General features: G+C 36.5%; 1 protein-coding gene across 1 annotated transcript in view; it reads left to right on the top strand.

Annotated features, from left to right (window-relative positions):
- The window catches only part of ADAMTS19 (ADAM metallopeptidase with thrombospondin type 1 motif 19), a 148,542-nt gene that overhangs the window by 35,002 nt on the left and 97,399 nt on the right, over nucleotides 1-16,141 (top strand). Inside the window, exons 4-6 of the mRNA XM_065656283.1 lie at nucleotides 4,576-4,748; nucleotides 5,676-5,759; nucleotides 6,762-6,919. Coding sequence (XP_065512355.1) covers nucleotides 4,576-4,748; nucleotides 5,676-5,759; nucleotides 6,762-6,919 — 415 coding nt within the window. The remainder of the gene's footprint in view (nucleotides 1-4,575; nucleotides 4,749-5,675; nucleotides 5,760-6,761; nucleotides 6,920-16,141) is intronic.

Below are 16,141 nucleotides of genomic sequence, written 5' to 3' on the forward strand. Positions count from 1 at the left end.
AACAGACTTTATTCTAACCAGATCTATTTAGCAGAAAACCAACTAGAAGTGAGGCTTATAAAAAATTATCCAGCACTCTGACAACACTATATAACAGATTTGGATATTGGTTAGGAGTTCAATTACTACACAAGCTGATACAAACTCAAGGGATCCCAGAACTCTAGAATAATGATTCAAAATGCACATCTTCCCACTTAAACAAAGTGAGGACTCTCAAGGGTACACAGAAGATCACTTGCCAATAACGCAAAGTGTCTCAGTCCTCAAGGAAATTTCCTTAGATGGCCAGTCTCAGGAGGAAAGTCTTCCACTACAGACTCACTGCTCCAAGGAAAACCACCTCAAATGTGGGTCTCTGCCAGGCTCCGTTTTTACCCTAGTTGAATATGAGCTGTGGTCATTTATAGTAGTGGTCTAGAAACTTCTCTCGACCAAAGTGTCTCATTCATCAAGGGTTCTGTCTGCTGACCAAGGGGTGTGTGCATGACCATAGTGATGAATTGGTCTAGCAGTTTCTGGTGCTTTTGGGAACAGGGGGTCAAGGAAGTGCATCTGCCACGCCCTTTTTCTTTATTATTGTTTTATTAAAGCTGTTTTAATTTTCTAACCCGTAAGTCTCTCTCCCTTTTCTCCTTTCTGTTTCCCTTCTGGGGAGGGAAAGAGTTAATAGAGAGCATCTGTCATCCATTTGATTGCCAGCTGAGCCTCAAACGATGACAGAAAATTAAGCTCTTCTCCTTCTACCCAATCTGAAGCACTTATTCCAGGCTGAAGTTGTTTGTACAGTGAACCTAACTCATGGGACACTTTAGGAAAAAAAAAAAAAAGTCTTCTCAAATGGTCATTCCTTTTCACACAGACTAGTGAGTGGGAGCACTTATCTAGGCAGGATACAGTAGATCAGAATTTTGGATCCCTTTTGTATTTGGGAGACTGGAAACCTCATCTTTTACTTCTCAGTTCTTGCGATAAACAAATACTGTTCAGAGTTATGAGCAGGCTGTTCTTCTCTTCTTAGAGTGATGCCAGTTTTTAGGGAAAAACCTGCTAGTTTCACTGAATCAAAAGCAGAAGTTTGACTACGGACAGCCAACTGGGAGAGCTATCTTGGTTCTGCAGCCTGTTTCCATGTGATAATCATGAAATGAAATGCATAAGCTATCTTAGTCTAGATCTATGAGATTGCATGAAATGGTGACTGGTGCTGCTTGTCATTCTGCATTAAGACATTGAAATTCCTGTCCAAACTATATTGGAGCTATAGCTCATGACTTCCTAAGTTCCTGAATATGCCCTGTCTAGCCAGAATACTGCAATTTCCATATGGCTGGGGTATCCATTTTCTTTAGCCTGAGAAAAGAAAGCATGGGGAGTGATGATGATTGCTCTGTAGTCTAAGCCTTATGGATCTACTCAGGGAATGTTCTTGTGCCTGAGAACTTGTAAGTGGCCAGGAGTCCTATAGTCATAGCCTGCTCTTGAAGTTGTCTCAGATGCTTTATGCAAACTGTGGTTATAGTAGCTGGATTTTCAGCTCTGTAAGGTTTTTGTTGTTGTCGTTTGTGGTTTTGTTTGTTTGGGGGAGTGTTTTGTTAACACTTCTTGTTACTTTCTCTTAATTGCCTGCTGAATGTCAAATGTACTTGCTGAAGTATTTCTAGACTTCTTGCTAGATTACCAGAGTACTTCTAGTTTTCCTTTCAGTCAACACGTGTTTAAGTAACAAACTGATAAGGCGTGTTCATATCTTCTATAGTTGCACAAAAATAGAAGTCTTACTGCACAGAGCTATTCTGTAGCGTTTATTATTTATTTTGCCAACGTAATTACATTTCTAAGATTAATTTATGCATCTTCAATTCCAAGCAGCAGTTTCTTCAGTTAATCTGACTTTTATCTTGTTAGCACATGCATTATTGATGTGGGTGGTTTTTTTTTCAGGAGTTATTATCTCTTACATACTGTACCTTCAATAATGAGCAATTTTTGCAATTTTTACTTATTTATGAGTATGTAAAAAAATACGTGTTTTTGCCTAAAGCATATTTCGACAGTAATCATGGCAGTTGTTTGAATACCACTGGTACCATATTACTAATTGTGTTTATGTAAAGGTCTTATGGAACAGCTAAAATTTTCAGATAAATGAGATCTCATGTGATAGTGAATTCTGCCAGCAATTTGGAAAAGGTTGGCTGGCCAAAACCAGACTGTTCCTTGGTTTGTTAACCTGGCAGATATTTGAGGCAAATGACAGGCACTGCCCCTTGCAGCCAGCTTGTCTATAGAGCTGTGCAGCCTTCTCAGCCACTATGATCCTGAAAGACAAGAGGTTTCAACAGTTCATGGGACTGACATGACCTTTGTGTTAAGGACGATGCAATATTTTATTGTGGGCTTTTTACTCTCAATTCTGGACAAAAAGGCACCACTAGCTAAAACTTTTAGAGAGGTGTGTTAGCACATTTCTCTGAACAGCCATACTAAATACTATAAAGTTTTCAACCACTAGCTTCTGTTTTTTACAAAGAAGTGAACAATAAATAAACTGTATTGTTGGAAACTGCACTGGAAACAATCACTGCTCCTAGGAAGAAGGCAAATTGACCAAATGGCTCACGAGAGATCTTTTTTTAACCCAAATGAGTTTACTATTTAAACTTCGATCTATAGCCTACTCTTGCAGCATTAGATGGTTGTATGGTAGGTCATAGTTGTATAGCTTATAGAGTGTGGGTTTTTGGCACAAATCCTGACACTGAAGTTTCGTTAAAAATTATTCTCAAAAGAGTGATGAAAACACGCATAGTGTTTTATAAACTAGGCTGTAGATCCACAGTTAGTAAACACAAATAAAGCTGGAGGCTAGCTATACATCTAAGGCTAAGCAAGTGTCTGAAGTATCAAAATGAGAGAGGTTAAAATTAATTTTAGATAGCTTATGAATTTAGAAGTTGTTTCTACTTCTAGGAAATCAAAGGCCAAATATTTATTTCTGGAGAATATATACTTTTTTCTTTTAGTAAATTTGTATGTTTATCAGTAAGTCTTACATTGTCACCAGTTGTACAAGAGTCAGTAAGCCCTTCTAAAGTACAGTGGGATGGACTAAATCACTCTCATATAGAATCTTTAAAAAATTACTACAGAAAAAGATAGACAACCATTTTTATGAATGGATACTTTATCCATTTTACATTGAAAAGTATCGACACTATTTACATTAAATCTACATTACAAATACATGTATTAAATCACATGTCCTTTTTCCACTAGTATCTTATATTTTAAAGTTAATTTGTGAGTTCAGTGTCTTGTAAGGCATATTTTTAGCACTTCCCTGAAGAGGGACTTATTTTTGGAGAGTAGTTGTGTGTTATAAAATGAACTGCAGGAACTTTCCTATTAGAGATGAGACTGATTAATTGCAAAACATTTCCTCAAAATTTCTAAATATTTGTTTGTTTCCAGAACATGTGTTTATAATTGTCATGTTGAGCATCGCTTTTATTGTAAACAGAGAGCCCAATATTCCATTGTGGAAGCTGGAAAATATTTCACTTTATTTGAGTGACTTCAATGAGATCAGTCCCAGAAGTTTTAAGTCTTTGAAGAGGATCTAACAGAATTTGACTATTACAACAGGGAGTTGCATTTAATACTTTGTTTTAAACTAAATTATTTTAAATATCATTGCTAACTACCGTATGCATATCTGGCCACCTTCTGGCTTGAACTGTTTCAGAGTAATTAGTTTTTCTTTTTCCATATGTACTTCAGTAGTAATGAAGATTTTGTCATGGTTTTGGAGGGGAACCTTAAAATTAACAAGAACAGTAACCATCTAGCTTACCACAGAAGTGACAACTTTTTGGTTTGGAGCTTTCTGTGCGTTTAGAAGCCTGTTTCCAGGCTTTAGTTTTGTTGTTTTACGTTAGCTGCTTATGATGACAGCAGTGCTGACTTTGAAGTCATTTTAGTAAAACTTCACTTTTTTGTTTCCAACAAATCTATATTTTACATACCATTCTCTGTCATTCATCTGAAATATTTTTTCATCTTTGCAAGTCAATGAATTCTTCCATGTCTTGTCTTAATATTGGATATGTGGCAAATCTATATTTGTCTTCTTTTATGCTAAGATACAGTTACATCAAGATGTTTTCTCTGTGATTTGTGAAGATGGGAAGATAAGAATTCTGCAATCTCAGTGAGATGATTTTTCTGTCAAACTTAACATGAATTTAGTTTTCTTTCTTCGACTAAACTAGGAGGTACATACTCTCATGTAAATATGTTAGGTGAAAGGATGCAAAGAATCTGAGGGATTTTATTTAAGCAGCTGGATAAGATTCCTGTTTTCTTGATGTGAACTAACACTTATGTGTAGTACAGGCCTTCAGTCTGCACCTTAGCATTGTCAGTGCCACATAAGTATGTATTAATGTTAGAGTTCATAGCTATTGCATCCCATATAATCAAAATTATACCATAATCACAGGTAGGAAATCCTGAAAGTACCATAGGAGTAGTTTGAAGGATGAGTTTGTCAAGTAATGTTTTATGTTACAGATAAAAGAAAATCCAGGAATCGAAAAGTATCAGAGAGTGGAAGAGGAAAACGATACTCTTACAAATTACCTCAGGAATACAATATAGAAACTGTTGTGGTGGCAGATCCAGCTATGGTTTCATATCATGGAACAGATGCTGCCAGAAGATTTATTCTAACCATCCTAAACATGGTAGGAAATTTAAAATTAATTTTGGCATTTTGCCAACAATGCATGTGCCCCGGGCTGATTTCTTTGCTCCTTTTAATTATTCTGATGGAGCACCTGTGAGGGACAGTACATAACTATTAGCAGGCTGTCAAGATTTAACTCCATATGCTCTGCAGCATAAATCCATGATGCTATAGACTTGTCTGTACTGTCTGGTCTTACATCTTCATGGAAGCCAGTAAGAAAGAGCTGAACAAGATGATTTTTTGGTTAGAAGCTCCTGGTGTTGTTGAGAAGGCTGGGGTATTGGATGATTTCTCTCATGATCTGTGCCTCTTATGAAGAGATTGCATTGTTGTTAAGAAGGATTATGTGGTCATTAGTCACTGAAAAAAGAAAAGATAGTGCACTCAGACAATTACATCCCTCTCCAGCTCTATCTGGAGCTGCAGTGCGCTCATTTGGTCCATAATGCAGTGAAAACTAGCATCTGTAATGTGCAAGGAAAGTCTGTGCTGAAGAAGGAGCATAAGCTGAAGAGTAAACAAAAACTTTAACTGTAAATGACTGGAAGAGTTATGACCATGTTATCGCTCAGGCCACTTGGGCCATGATCCTGGATTTAACTTAGTAGAAATTTTCATGTGAATACTATTAAACTCATGTGTAAGTATTTGGAGAAACAGGCTACAGTTTATAAAGTGGTCATGGCCATAGAGGGGAAAAGGTGTTTTTGTGCTCCCAGAATGAATATTGCCTAAGCTCTCTTTTCCCTTCAGAAGACCAACACAATACATTAGTTTAATATTCTGTTCAAATTATGGCAAAGTAAAGCAGTCACAGTAGAATATAAGAAGTTTTTTAGGTTCTTTGAGATTGTTATTTTTAGTCTACAGTGTGTTGTGTGCAATACAAGCAGATATTTTTATTTACTGTTTTTTATCTTAGGTTTTTAACCTTTTCCAGCACAAGAGCCTTGGACTACAAGTAAATCTTCGGGTCACTAAGCTTGTCCTCCTTCATGAGACTCCAGTAAGTATATATTATCTTTATTTTAGCCTATAGAGGATAATGCTACTTAGCTTGTTGCTCTACAAAGGCTTGCAATATTCACCAACTTTAATGGCTGACAAATTTTCTCATTTAGCTTTTGTGCATTATTTAGTTATTTACACTACTGGGCATCCCCAGTAGAGATTAAGCTTCTCCTACTTTATGTGCTGCACATATTGAGATTTTTCTGTGCTTGCAGTTGTAAGTCAGTCAAAGTTGCCGTGTGGAAATTAGTTAGTTCTTAAGAAAATCTGCTTGCGCTCTGCTTTCTGTGCATTTGTATAGCTCAATACAAAAATCATCTCCTTTAAACTCCTTGGAAAGTAGAAGGAGAATGGATGTTTTTTGTCAATTAATTTTTGGATGAACAAAAAGTGCCATGATATAGTACTATTCTTTCATTGCACTTTTCAAGCATTATCTCAAATCCTTTTCTTCTTTCTTTCTGAAGAAAGGCATTCAGCTGATATCTTGATTGATATTGTATTTCAGGATAATGTCAGCTTTGATTTCTTGTTGTTTCTACTAAATATTACAGAAAACCTTTCATATTTTAGTCAGTTCCTAAGAAAATGGGATTCCCTTATCCTTGTTTCTAATTTTAAAATATTGTATTTTTCCAGTGAATAAGAAAGTGTTTCTTTCTTCAGTATCCTCTCAGGAGGTGGAGATGTCTCATTTTGTGTTCAAATTCTGGATCTTCACATCATTAATCTTTTCTTCCCTATGGATGGTGAAAAATCATTAAATGAATGAGATAAGCATTCAGGTGAACAGACCCACTGAACACCTCTCACTACACTGTCTTCACCTGTGTCCTTAACATGGGAAAAAGATAGTCTCTGTTCCTGAAGTTCAAGTCATTCTGCCATGAATATATTATGCCATAAAAAGGAGAATATTTTTCCTGACTCAGTCAAAAAAAGTTCTTAATTCTATTTAGAGAATCATAATTTTAATTATTTTTTTTTTAATTTCCAGGCAGATATGTATATTGGACATCATGGGGAAAAAATGCTGGAAAGCTTTTGTAAATGGCAACATGAAGAATTTGGCAAGAAGAATGATATACACTTAGAAATGTCAACAAGCTGGGGAGAAGACATGTCTTCAGTTGATGCAGCCATACTGATCACAAGGTAAAGTACTGAAAGATGAACTTTAAAAAAATAGGCAGTGGTCTAATATGAACGTAGATCAAAGGAACTGACAGATGAACCAGCACAGTTAGGATTTAGTTCTGCAATGAGGAAGAGTGCAACTTGAGGCTTCTTACCAGAACTCAAAGGTCGTGGTAAGGATAGTTCAGAAAGCAATAGTTCCCAGGTGGTAAACATGTGAAATGACAGATGGGTCTCTCGTGTTTCTTCCTTGGCTGTATAGCTAACGCCATAGGTGCCTTCATTTAAAAGAGGCAGCATGCACAGACCTGTAGATGCTTTCATTCAAAACACCAAAGCATATTTAGACCATTCAGATCTGGATCAGCATGGCACAAGGCACATTACTGAGTTATGCTTCCCTCTAATGGATCCAGAACTAGTATGTTTGATTGTGTGCTGAAGGTACATCATGTACACGGTATGTGCTCTGCAGCCACAGAGGTGTCATCACAGATCTGCAGTTCCTTTTAACTCTTTAAGTATCAAGCCTTTCACACATTCAGAAGGAAATATGCCTCCAACTCACCTCTTTCCTCCCAAGTAGATGCTGTCATGGTTTAGGCTGTAAGTGGTGCATAGAGGGGTCTGTCTTGATGTTCAAATAGCACATAGCCATTATCAAAAGAAAAGGACAGAATGATAGTTCAAATGGTCTAGAGTTGGCCTTAGTCCCACTTTTGAGGTAGACCTCGGACTTGATGACTTTCAAAGTTCCCTTCCAAAGAAAATTCCTGTGATTTGCTATATTAGAATACTATGGTGCTGTCTCATGCTAGTTGGTGACATGGTATCCTAAAACCATGTGTAATCTTTAAACTAGGGCTGCATTCTTCAGCTTCTGAGATGCATCCCACGAGTAGTAAGATACTGTGAAATAAAGCATGTAACACCTCTTTCCACTCACTTTTCCATCTTCACCTTAACCAGCCTTTATGGGAAGAGGCAGAAGAGTTCTGAACTGATACGAGTGATGCGTTAGTTAAGCAGTTGAGAGGTAGTGGTCTGGAGATGTCTTTAGCAGTCAGTGTGTTTAGCCAGAGAGCTTGTTGAATTTCATGCATTTCTAAATGGTAAAAAAGCTTTTGAAAAGTCTAATCATATGCTTTTCTGATATGCAGTGTAATAATGATATTCTGATTTGTACTGCCTACAATTTTTTACCTGTCAGTTTTAATATCTTTCTTGGAGTAAATCCCTGATCAGAGTTAAGGAAATTGAAGTAGAGAGCAGGGAAATTATTGGTTGGATATTAGATAGGAAGTCGGCGCTGGAGCCAGAAATTAAAGACCTGTTCTGACATTTTTATTTTTTCAGTGGTATTCTCTGGACTATACTGCCTCCCATCTCGGGGCTGCTTTAACTGCTAATAAATCATACCAGTGCAGTTTGCTGACTGTGGGAATGTTTTGCCAATCCAGACTCCCTCTGCACACCATCAGGTTTATGGTATAGCTAACCCCATGTGTGGCTTCACTTGTGTATTTTGTTAATTCAGTCTCATTCTGTTTTGGAAACACAGAAAAAGCTCCTTTGTCACGACTTCCAAAGAGGTTTGGACCAGCAGACCTGCTTTATTGAGAGAAATAATGAGCACCAACTGTTTGGTATTTTTCAAGTAAAAATGTAGTTTTGGTTATCTAACGCATTCTTTGGCAGATCTCCTAAAACACCTCCTTTTTTGTCTTGCATGATAATAGAACAGCAAGAGTGCTTTGAAAAAGCTTTCCTATGCTTTCATATGCCAGTTGTGTCTAGTAACTAACATAGTTAAAAATGAAGTGTTGAGCATTCTGCAGAGTTAATTTTAATGCTTGACTACAAAGAACATAATGTGTGTGTGTAATAGAGACTTATTCAATAGTCAAAGAGCCATCATAGCCTTTTCCTGAAAAAGGTACTTTTCAAAACTTATTTTTGCATAAAGCAGAAAACAAAACGGGCTTCTCCCCACAACTTTCTCTGCTGCCCAAACAGACGGTAATGATACATATGAATCTGCTACTGATTTGTTTTGTTCACTTTACTGTAGTCCTATTTCAGCCTGTGACTTTTTGTTTAGTTTCCCTTTAAATTGACTTATCCTGATGAAGTAATATCATGTTTAAAATATGGTGCCATAGAGTAAAAAGAAGACAGAAGGAAAAAGTTTAAATAGTCTATTTAGAAACGATCTCCAGGGGGGTTAGGTATAAGAAGAATTAAGACAGAAATTGTTTTGACTCTCTTGATAAAACTACCTGATTCACAGTTATAAATTAGCACTATTACTTTAGAGATACACATATCAAGAAGTACTTTGAAGAAAAAATATACCATGGCACATCAGCATCCATGCCTTTTAAGTTACAGAGTGTGAGCGCACAGAGATAAGCCCCAATTTCAGTGGCCACTGAGATTATATTACCAGTTGTCATCTGCATAGGTTGTCTTACCTGAATTAGGTAACTGAAAGTAAGGCAGGAAGAGGTCCATGGCATCCATGGTTGTTCTATGATGATACTTAAGTGCTTATGTTGCCCCTATTGCAAACAATGTAATGAAAGCTGCGGAGTGTATCTACAAAAAAAAAAAAAAAAGGGTAGAAGAATGAGGCAGAATCTGCCTTCGCTTAAAAATTATGCATCATGCTGCTTTTCCAGTGCATAGATCAATCTCTGTCACAGTGTTTTTTAGAAAAATATGTAAATACAATAATAATAATAATAATAATAATAATAATAATAATAATAATAATAATAATAATAATAATAATAATAATAATAATAATAATCCTTGTTATTATTTTTATTATTTTTATTATTTATTATTATTATTATTATTATTTTTAAAATCGAGTTCTGTATTCTTCTCAGAATTGCCATTTTCACATGTGCTTCTCAGAGAAAGTAGATCTCTGATTCTGCTAATATTCATCACATAGACAGTGATATTCCATGTTCACAGTTTATATCAACTATTTATACATACTGATATGCAATATCTGAAATCTCTTTCCTCTAGGTGATATATAATTGAAACAGTACTGCAAGGCATTTTCACTGTAAGAAAGTTCCTCATTCTGTAAAAGTAGATAATGGCATAGAAAGCACTTAGATTTCATAAATATTGTTTCATTTCCAATCGTTTCAACCTTACAGAACTCTCCCCAAAGCTTGGACAAGAATTTATTAAGCATTGCTATTACCATCCAATGCATACATTAAGTACAATTGTTTTCCTGACTTTTCTCTTTACTGCCTTTCTGATGAGAATGGTTTGAACCAAAAATAACATCTCAAGAAAGTCAGAGGTGGGACACTGCGAATGATCCTTGCACAGAAACTAAAATTACCCAAAAAGATTCCAGTGTTTGAGAGTAAGAAATTGTTGAAATGTAAAGCAATAAAGACTGGGTTATTAAGCTGCTACTGCTGTCCTTAAACTTCCAGTGAAAATCAGCTCTGGAAAAATGATTTCTTGCAAGTGCATGGTGAGAGATGAAATTATTCTTAATTTTGTCTTCATAGTGATATTTTTTCGTCACTGTAATTTCAATACTGCCAACTCTTGTTATTTTTTCAAAGTTTTGCAGCGTTTACTGTTTTTCTTTTGACATCAACAGCAGATATCAAGGGAGTTCATGAGAATCTCAGATGTCCTTACTATTAACTATTTATTAATAAGATTGCAGATGCAGAAGGAAGCACAGAAATGTGAGAAGAGCACACTTTACAATCAAAGGTGTCTTTTTCTAAAAAGCACAATCTTCTGTATTTAGCACATTAATTTTAAGACATATTTTTGTCTTGTGTATTTTAAAAATCCTTCTAATTTTAAGTCATCCCAGTCTGTTTGTTTTGATAAAGATTTTTTTCTTCCCTAAATTCAAGGTGTTTGAGTCTGTGACATGGTAATGCTTTTGATAATACATGTGAGAAAAATCTACATGAATTTACCTGTTTATGTCAGCTTATTTCTTAGAACTTTAGTACTCACACTACATATGTTCTGTTCACTCATGCAGATCTATTGCATAGCATTACATGGACCTAAACTTCGTTTTAAAACTCATTATTTAGTGCAAGGCTCTAATATTAAATTTGGTCAGTTATTTTAACATTTGTTTTCTTGGTGAAAAACAAAGCTTGACAGTGTTGAGACAAAGATTTAAAATACAGGAATATTAACTGTTTTCTAAAGTAGAACATTGCCACAGTTATTTACTTTCAGAATGTGTCTTATTTCTAATTTTTGTTACTTCAGCTTTCAGCCATGGATCTCTTTGTACCCTTTGCTGCTAAAGAGCTGTTATAAAGTTCCTCCCTATATAAATACTTGTAGGCTGTTCTCAAGTCACAACTCATCTTTCTCTTAGATTAATTTAAAGAGGTTTTGAGTCTGTTTCCCAGACATTTAATCATTCTCTCAGCTCTTTCCAGATCTTTTCCTATTTTTCAAATTGTTTTTTGAAGCGTAAGTGCCAAAATTGGACACAGTAGTATGTAAATGGTTGTACTGGTGCCACGTCTGATATTTTACTGCATCTTTATCCAAGGATACTGTTCAGTCCTACTGTCTGTTTTCAAATGCTGATTTTTTTTGTTGCTATTGTCATGCTGTTGCCATATCATATCAAGTTTGGGGGGCTAGTTTTTGCTACATTAAAATAAAAGTTACCCAGAGGAGCCATCTTTAGAAATTGATTTGTGTTCATTCCTATTTTTATTTTACCAGAACTCATTTAATTTTCAAAGTTTACCAGCAGTGCTCTCTGGGCCACCCGTGTCCTGGGTGCATCCAGCACAGCATTGTCAGCCGGGCAGGGAGGTGATTGTCCCGCTCTGCTCTGCACTGGTGCGGCCTCACCTGGAGCACTGTGTGCAGTTCTGGGCGCCACAGGATAAAAAGGATATAAAGCTACTGGAGAGTGTCCAGAAGAGGGCTAAGAATCTGGTGAAGGGTTTGGAGAGGAAGCCGTATGAGGAGCAACTAAAGTCACTTGGTTTGTTCAGCCTGGAGAAGAGGAGACTGAGGGGAGACCTCATGGGGCTCCAGCTTCCTCACAAGGGGAGGAGGAGGGGCAGGCGCTGAGCTCTTCTCTTTAGTGACCAGTGACAGAACCCGAGGCAATGGCAGGAAGATGTGCCAGGGGAGGTTTAGGTTGGACATCAGGACAAGGTTCTTCCCCCAGAGGGTGGTGGAGCACTGGAACAGGCTCCCCAGGGAGGTGTCACGGCCCCAAGCCTGACAGTGTTCAAGAAGAGACTGGACAACTCCCTCAGACACATGGTGTGAACTGTGGGGTTGTCCTGTGCAGGGACAGGAGTTGGACTCGATGGTCCTTGTTGGTCCCTTCCAACTCAGGACATTTTATGATTCTATGATTTTTTTTTGAGATCATGGTTTAATGCTATCGCTGAGTCTAGATTCTATTTGACTCCACTCAAAAACACCTTCCTTGGCTTCCTGGCTTTTCTATATCTGTGTTCAGATGTTAGCTACACATTCGGTTCAATTATTAGTTCACTTATCACACTTCTGAACTGTTATTTTTTAGTGTGCCTGAAACATGAACTTTAGAAGAACCTATTTATTTTATCCTTTTTAATCTCAGTTCAACTTTACAGGCTCTGAGTGATCTGTGAATTATTTAAATTACTTCAATATAGTATTTCCTGACTTGTGAAAATACACTGCCCAGTGCATACCAGTGCATTTAATGTTTACGCTCAAAATAGTGAATAGTTTCCAAAATAGCATTTACAATAGTAACATTGTCAATTTGTTTAGGTTCCCAACTGGATAATAAATGTGTAATTTATTTTGTGGTTCATTAACTCTAAAATTGACTTTTTAAAGTGCATTTATTAGTTAATATGTATGTGCCTAGTTTACATGTGGGAATCGTACAACAAAGATAATGTAGTGAGTTTATAGTTTATATCTGTGAATTGGATAGTTAGTCTTTGTTTCCTGTGAAGGCCCATCATAATGCTTTATGTAGTTGATTAAAAATGCACTAACTAAATGTAATTTTCACAAATAATGGATTGGTAGTTACTCATTCTTGCTTAGAATTATTTTCTAGGATTAGCCAACTCGTTCAAGCTCAGAAATCAGTCCTAAATCTCATGAAAGCTCCTCTTTTCTCGTACTTGAAGAAGGACCCGTTTTACTTTCCATGTACATTCAAAGTAACCATTTAGGTAATGCAAGTTGTGTGTTGGATACTGGTTAGAAGGGAAATTTAGTGTGCTTTAACCCATTTCTTGCTTTTCATGTTAAACTTGGTTAATAACTTGCACCACAAGAGCTTCTATATGCATTAATGGTAATGCTAATATCTTTGCCCTATTTTGCTAAGAGAAGGGAGAAAAAAACAAAGGCCTTTTAGGGTGCTTTATTGCTCTATTTTATACCTCCTCTTCCTCTGAAGAGTCCATATAATCTCTTTTGCTTTATGTAGTTTCAGTATGCCAATTCCATATATAATGTGGAGAGGCATATATATATATATATATGTATGTTATATACATATAGGAACATCATATAATATGATGGAATATTTAAGTTACCCTGTGGGAATTAGAGAACTATTTCAATGAGAGTCGTTGGTAGGTCTAGCTAGAGCTATAAATCTTTACTAAGGAGCCTAGTCTCAAATGTATGTAATGTATTCGTATTCTTGAACATTAAAGGAGCTATTACATTCTTTCAATGTAAATCAGGAACTAAGAATGGTTTACTGTACTTCCCTCTTGCCAAATCATAGCATTACCATTTCCCCCAAGTCCCATAATGAAACTCTGAATGCATAACATAACCATAGTCAGAGTCAGCCAAGAAGGTACAGCAAAACAAAAACAGCTCTGTAAGTGTATGAGAACAAAACTATTAAATAAGCAGAAACCTCTTGGATATTGTCAGTTTTAGAATGTCAGATGGTATTCTTGTACATTTGAAGGTATGATCTTTTTTTTTTTGACTTGTTACGTTGGTTAATATTTATGGTACTTGTATGAGTGTGTGTGGAAAACAGTCTATGTCCTTAGATCGTCTTTAGACATATTTTCTTGCTTCACCATAAGTCCTATATTTCTAATCATTCTGTCACGTTACTTAACAAGACAATAAGTCCCTTGTGTCACATAGCACAAAACAAAGAATTGCATTACAGCCCAGTGCATTAATGCAATTTGTTGCAGGTTTGGAAAAAACAAAAAACTTCCTTCTGTATCTGATTATAGTTTCGTGTTCACAGTCTTCGGCTCAATTTCCAGGGCTCTCCTAAGTGGATTCCCAGAGTTTCTTTATCAATTTATTTGCAAGATTTGTTTCTAGCACTGTTGTTTTGCTTTTCTACTCTGTAATTATCTGGCAGTGGTTAACAGAGAATCAAAAGCTATACTATCCTATGTCTCTGGCCGTGTAGCCTTTAACAAGTGTTAGAAATTTGCCAGCCACTTGAGATTTCTTTTGGGTCTAAATAACTCTGTGGGAAACAAACAAACAAACAAAAAGCTCTTGGAGCAGTTACATTTGTAAAAATCATAGGTATCACTACTCTACTCTCTTATTCAAGCACCAAACAATTCCTGCATTTTGTTCCTGGAAAATGAGTGTTTATATATGTGTGTATTTCTATCAGTCCATGTGTATATCTATGTGGCTTCATAGTCAGAATATCAAAATTTAATCTTTCTGGTGCGTATGCTCCCTCTTCAAAAACAGAGACCATTACTCTGTGGTACAGCTAAACAGAAACTTCTTTATACATGTTGGAAGGAAGTTCAGGTGTTTTGCTTAGATGCTATACATGTTTATCTTGTTGCTCTTTGTTCCCTGTTGGTTCTCTGCCTCCCTGCCCAGTTCATGCATACCTCAGCATCCCAATTTTTACTTAAAATAAAAAATTAACATAAGTTATAAACGTTGCAGTAAAACAAAGCTTTTCCTTTGCTCTCTTGACACCTTTGTTCTGTGTCTCTGAGAACAGATAAAATAGGTGTAAAATTAAAGTTAATTCCAAGCAGGTATTGTTTAACACAGAGAAGAAATATTTATTCCACTTCATGCAGTTCAGCAGTTTTATTTATAGAGCTATGGCTGGCCTGAAATCTGTGTTGGAGATAGGATAGTCTTCTCCCAGTGAGTTAATTTGTAGGACTTCCACTACTAGAATGGGATGCCTTAGCAGAAATGCTTCTTCAGAACAGATTCCTATTAGTCACTTTAACCATTGGATTTTGTTGTGGTTTAACCCCAGCCAGCAAGTAAGCACCACACAGGCCTCACTCACTAGCCCCTGGTGGGATGGGGAAGAGAATCAGAAGAGTAAAAGTGAGGAAACTTATGGGTTGAGATAAAGACCATTTAATAAGTAAAGCAAAAGCTGTACATGCAAGCAAAGTACAACAAAGAATTAATTCACTACTTCCCATGGGCAGGCAGGTATTCAGCCAGTCCTGGGAAAGCCGGGCTCCATCACGAGTAATCGTTACTTGGGAAGACAAAAGCCATCACTCTGAATGTGCCCCGCTTCCTTCTTCTTACTCAAGCTTTATATGCTGAGTTTGACATCATATGGTCTGGAATACCCTTTTGGTCAGTTGAGGTCAGCTGTCCTGGCTGTGTCTCCCGCCAGCTTCTTGTGCCTTGCCAGTCTGATCACTGTTGGGTGGTGTGAGAAGCAGAAAAGGCCTCAAATCTGTGTAAGCACTGCTTAGCAAGAACAAAACCATCCCTGAATTATCAACACTGTTTCCAGCGCAAATCCAAAACACAGCCTCATAGTAGATATTATGAAGAAAATTAACTCTATCCCAGCCAAAACTAGGACAACTTTTTAGCACAAAAGGTCTCTGTCTCTCTCTCGGATTTAAATGCTGGATTACAATGCTGCTTTTGGACCTGATATTAAGCATTGAAGCTTTTTTCATTTCAAATTAAAGAAAAATTAACTTTACACTTGTTACATTTCGATACACTTACATCAGTAAAAAAACCATAAATTAGGTACAGTGCAATTTAGATATATGGTACATGATTTGCCATTTGACTCCTGCTAAATCTGTTCTGAGAATAAACTGAAGTTTAAGTGTTCTGGGTAATTCTGACCTCTGTTTCCCCACTCTCTTTGTTGAGATAATGATGTTCTCTATTTATTCATTGAGCCATACATAATATTTGTAAATAGGTCACACAGTCATTACCAGTCTG

The sequence above is a fragment of the Caloenas nicobarica genome, chromosome Z (assembly GCF_036013445.1).
Source record: "Caloenas nicobarica isolate bCalNic1 chromosome Z, bCalNic1.hap1, whole genome shotgun sequence".
Classification (NCBI taxonomy): Eukaryota; Metazoa; Chordata; class Aves; order Columbiformes; family Columbidae; genus Caloenas; species Caloenas nicobarica.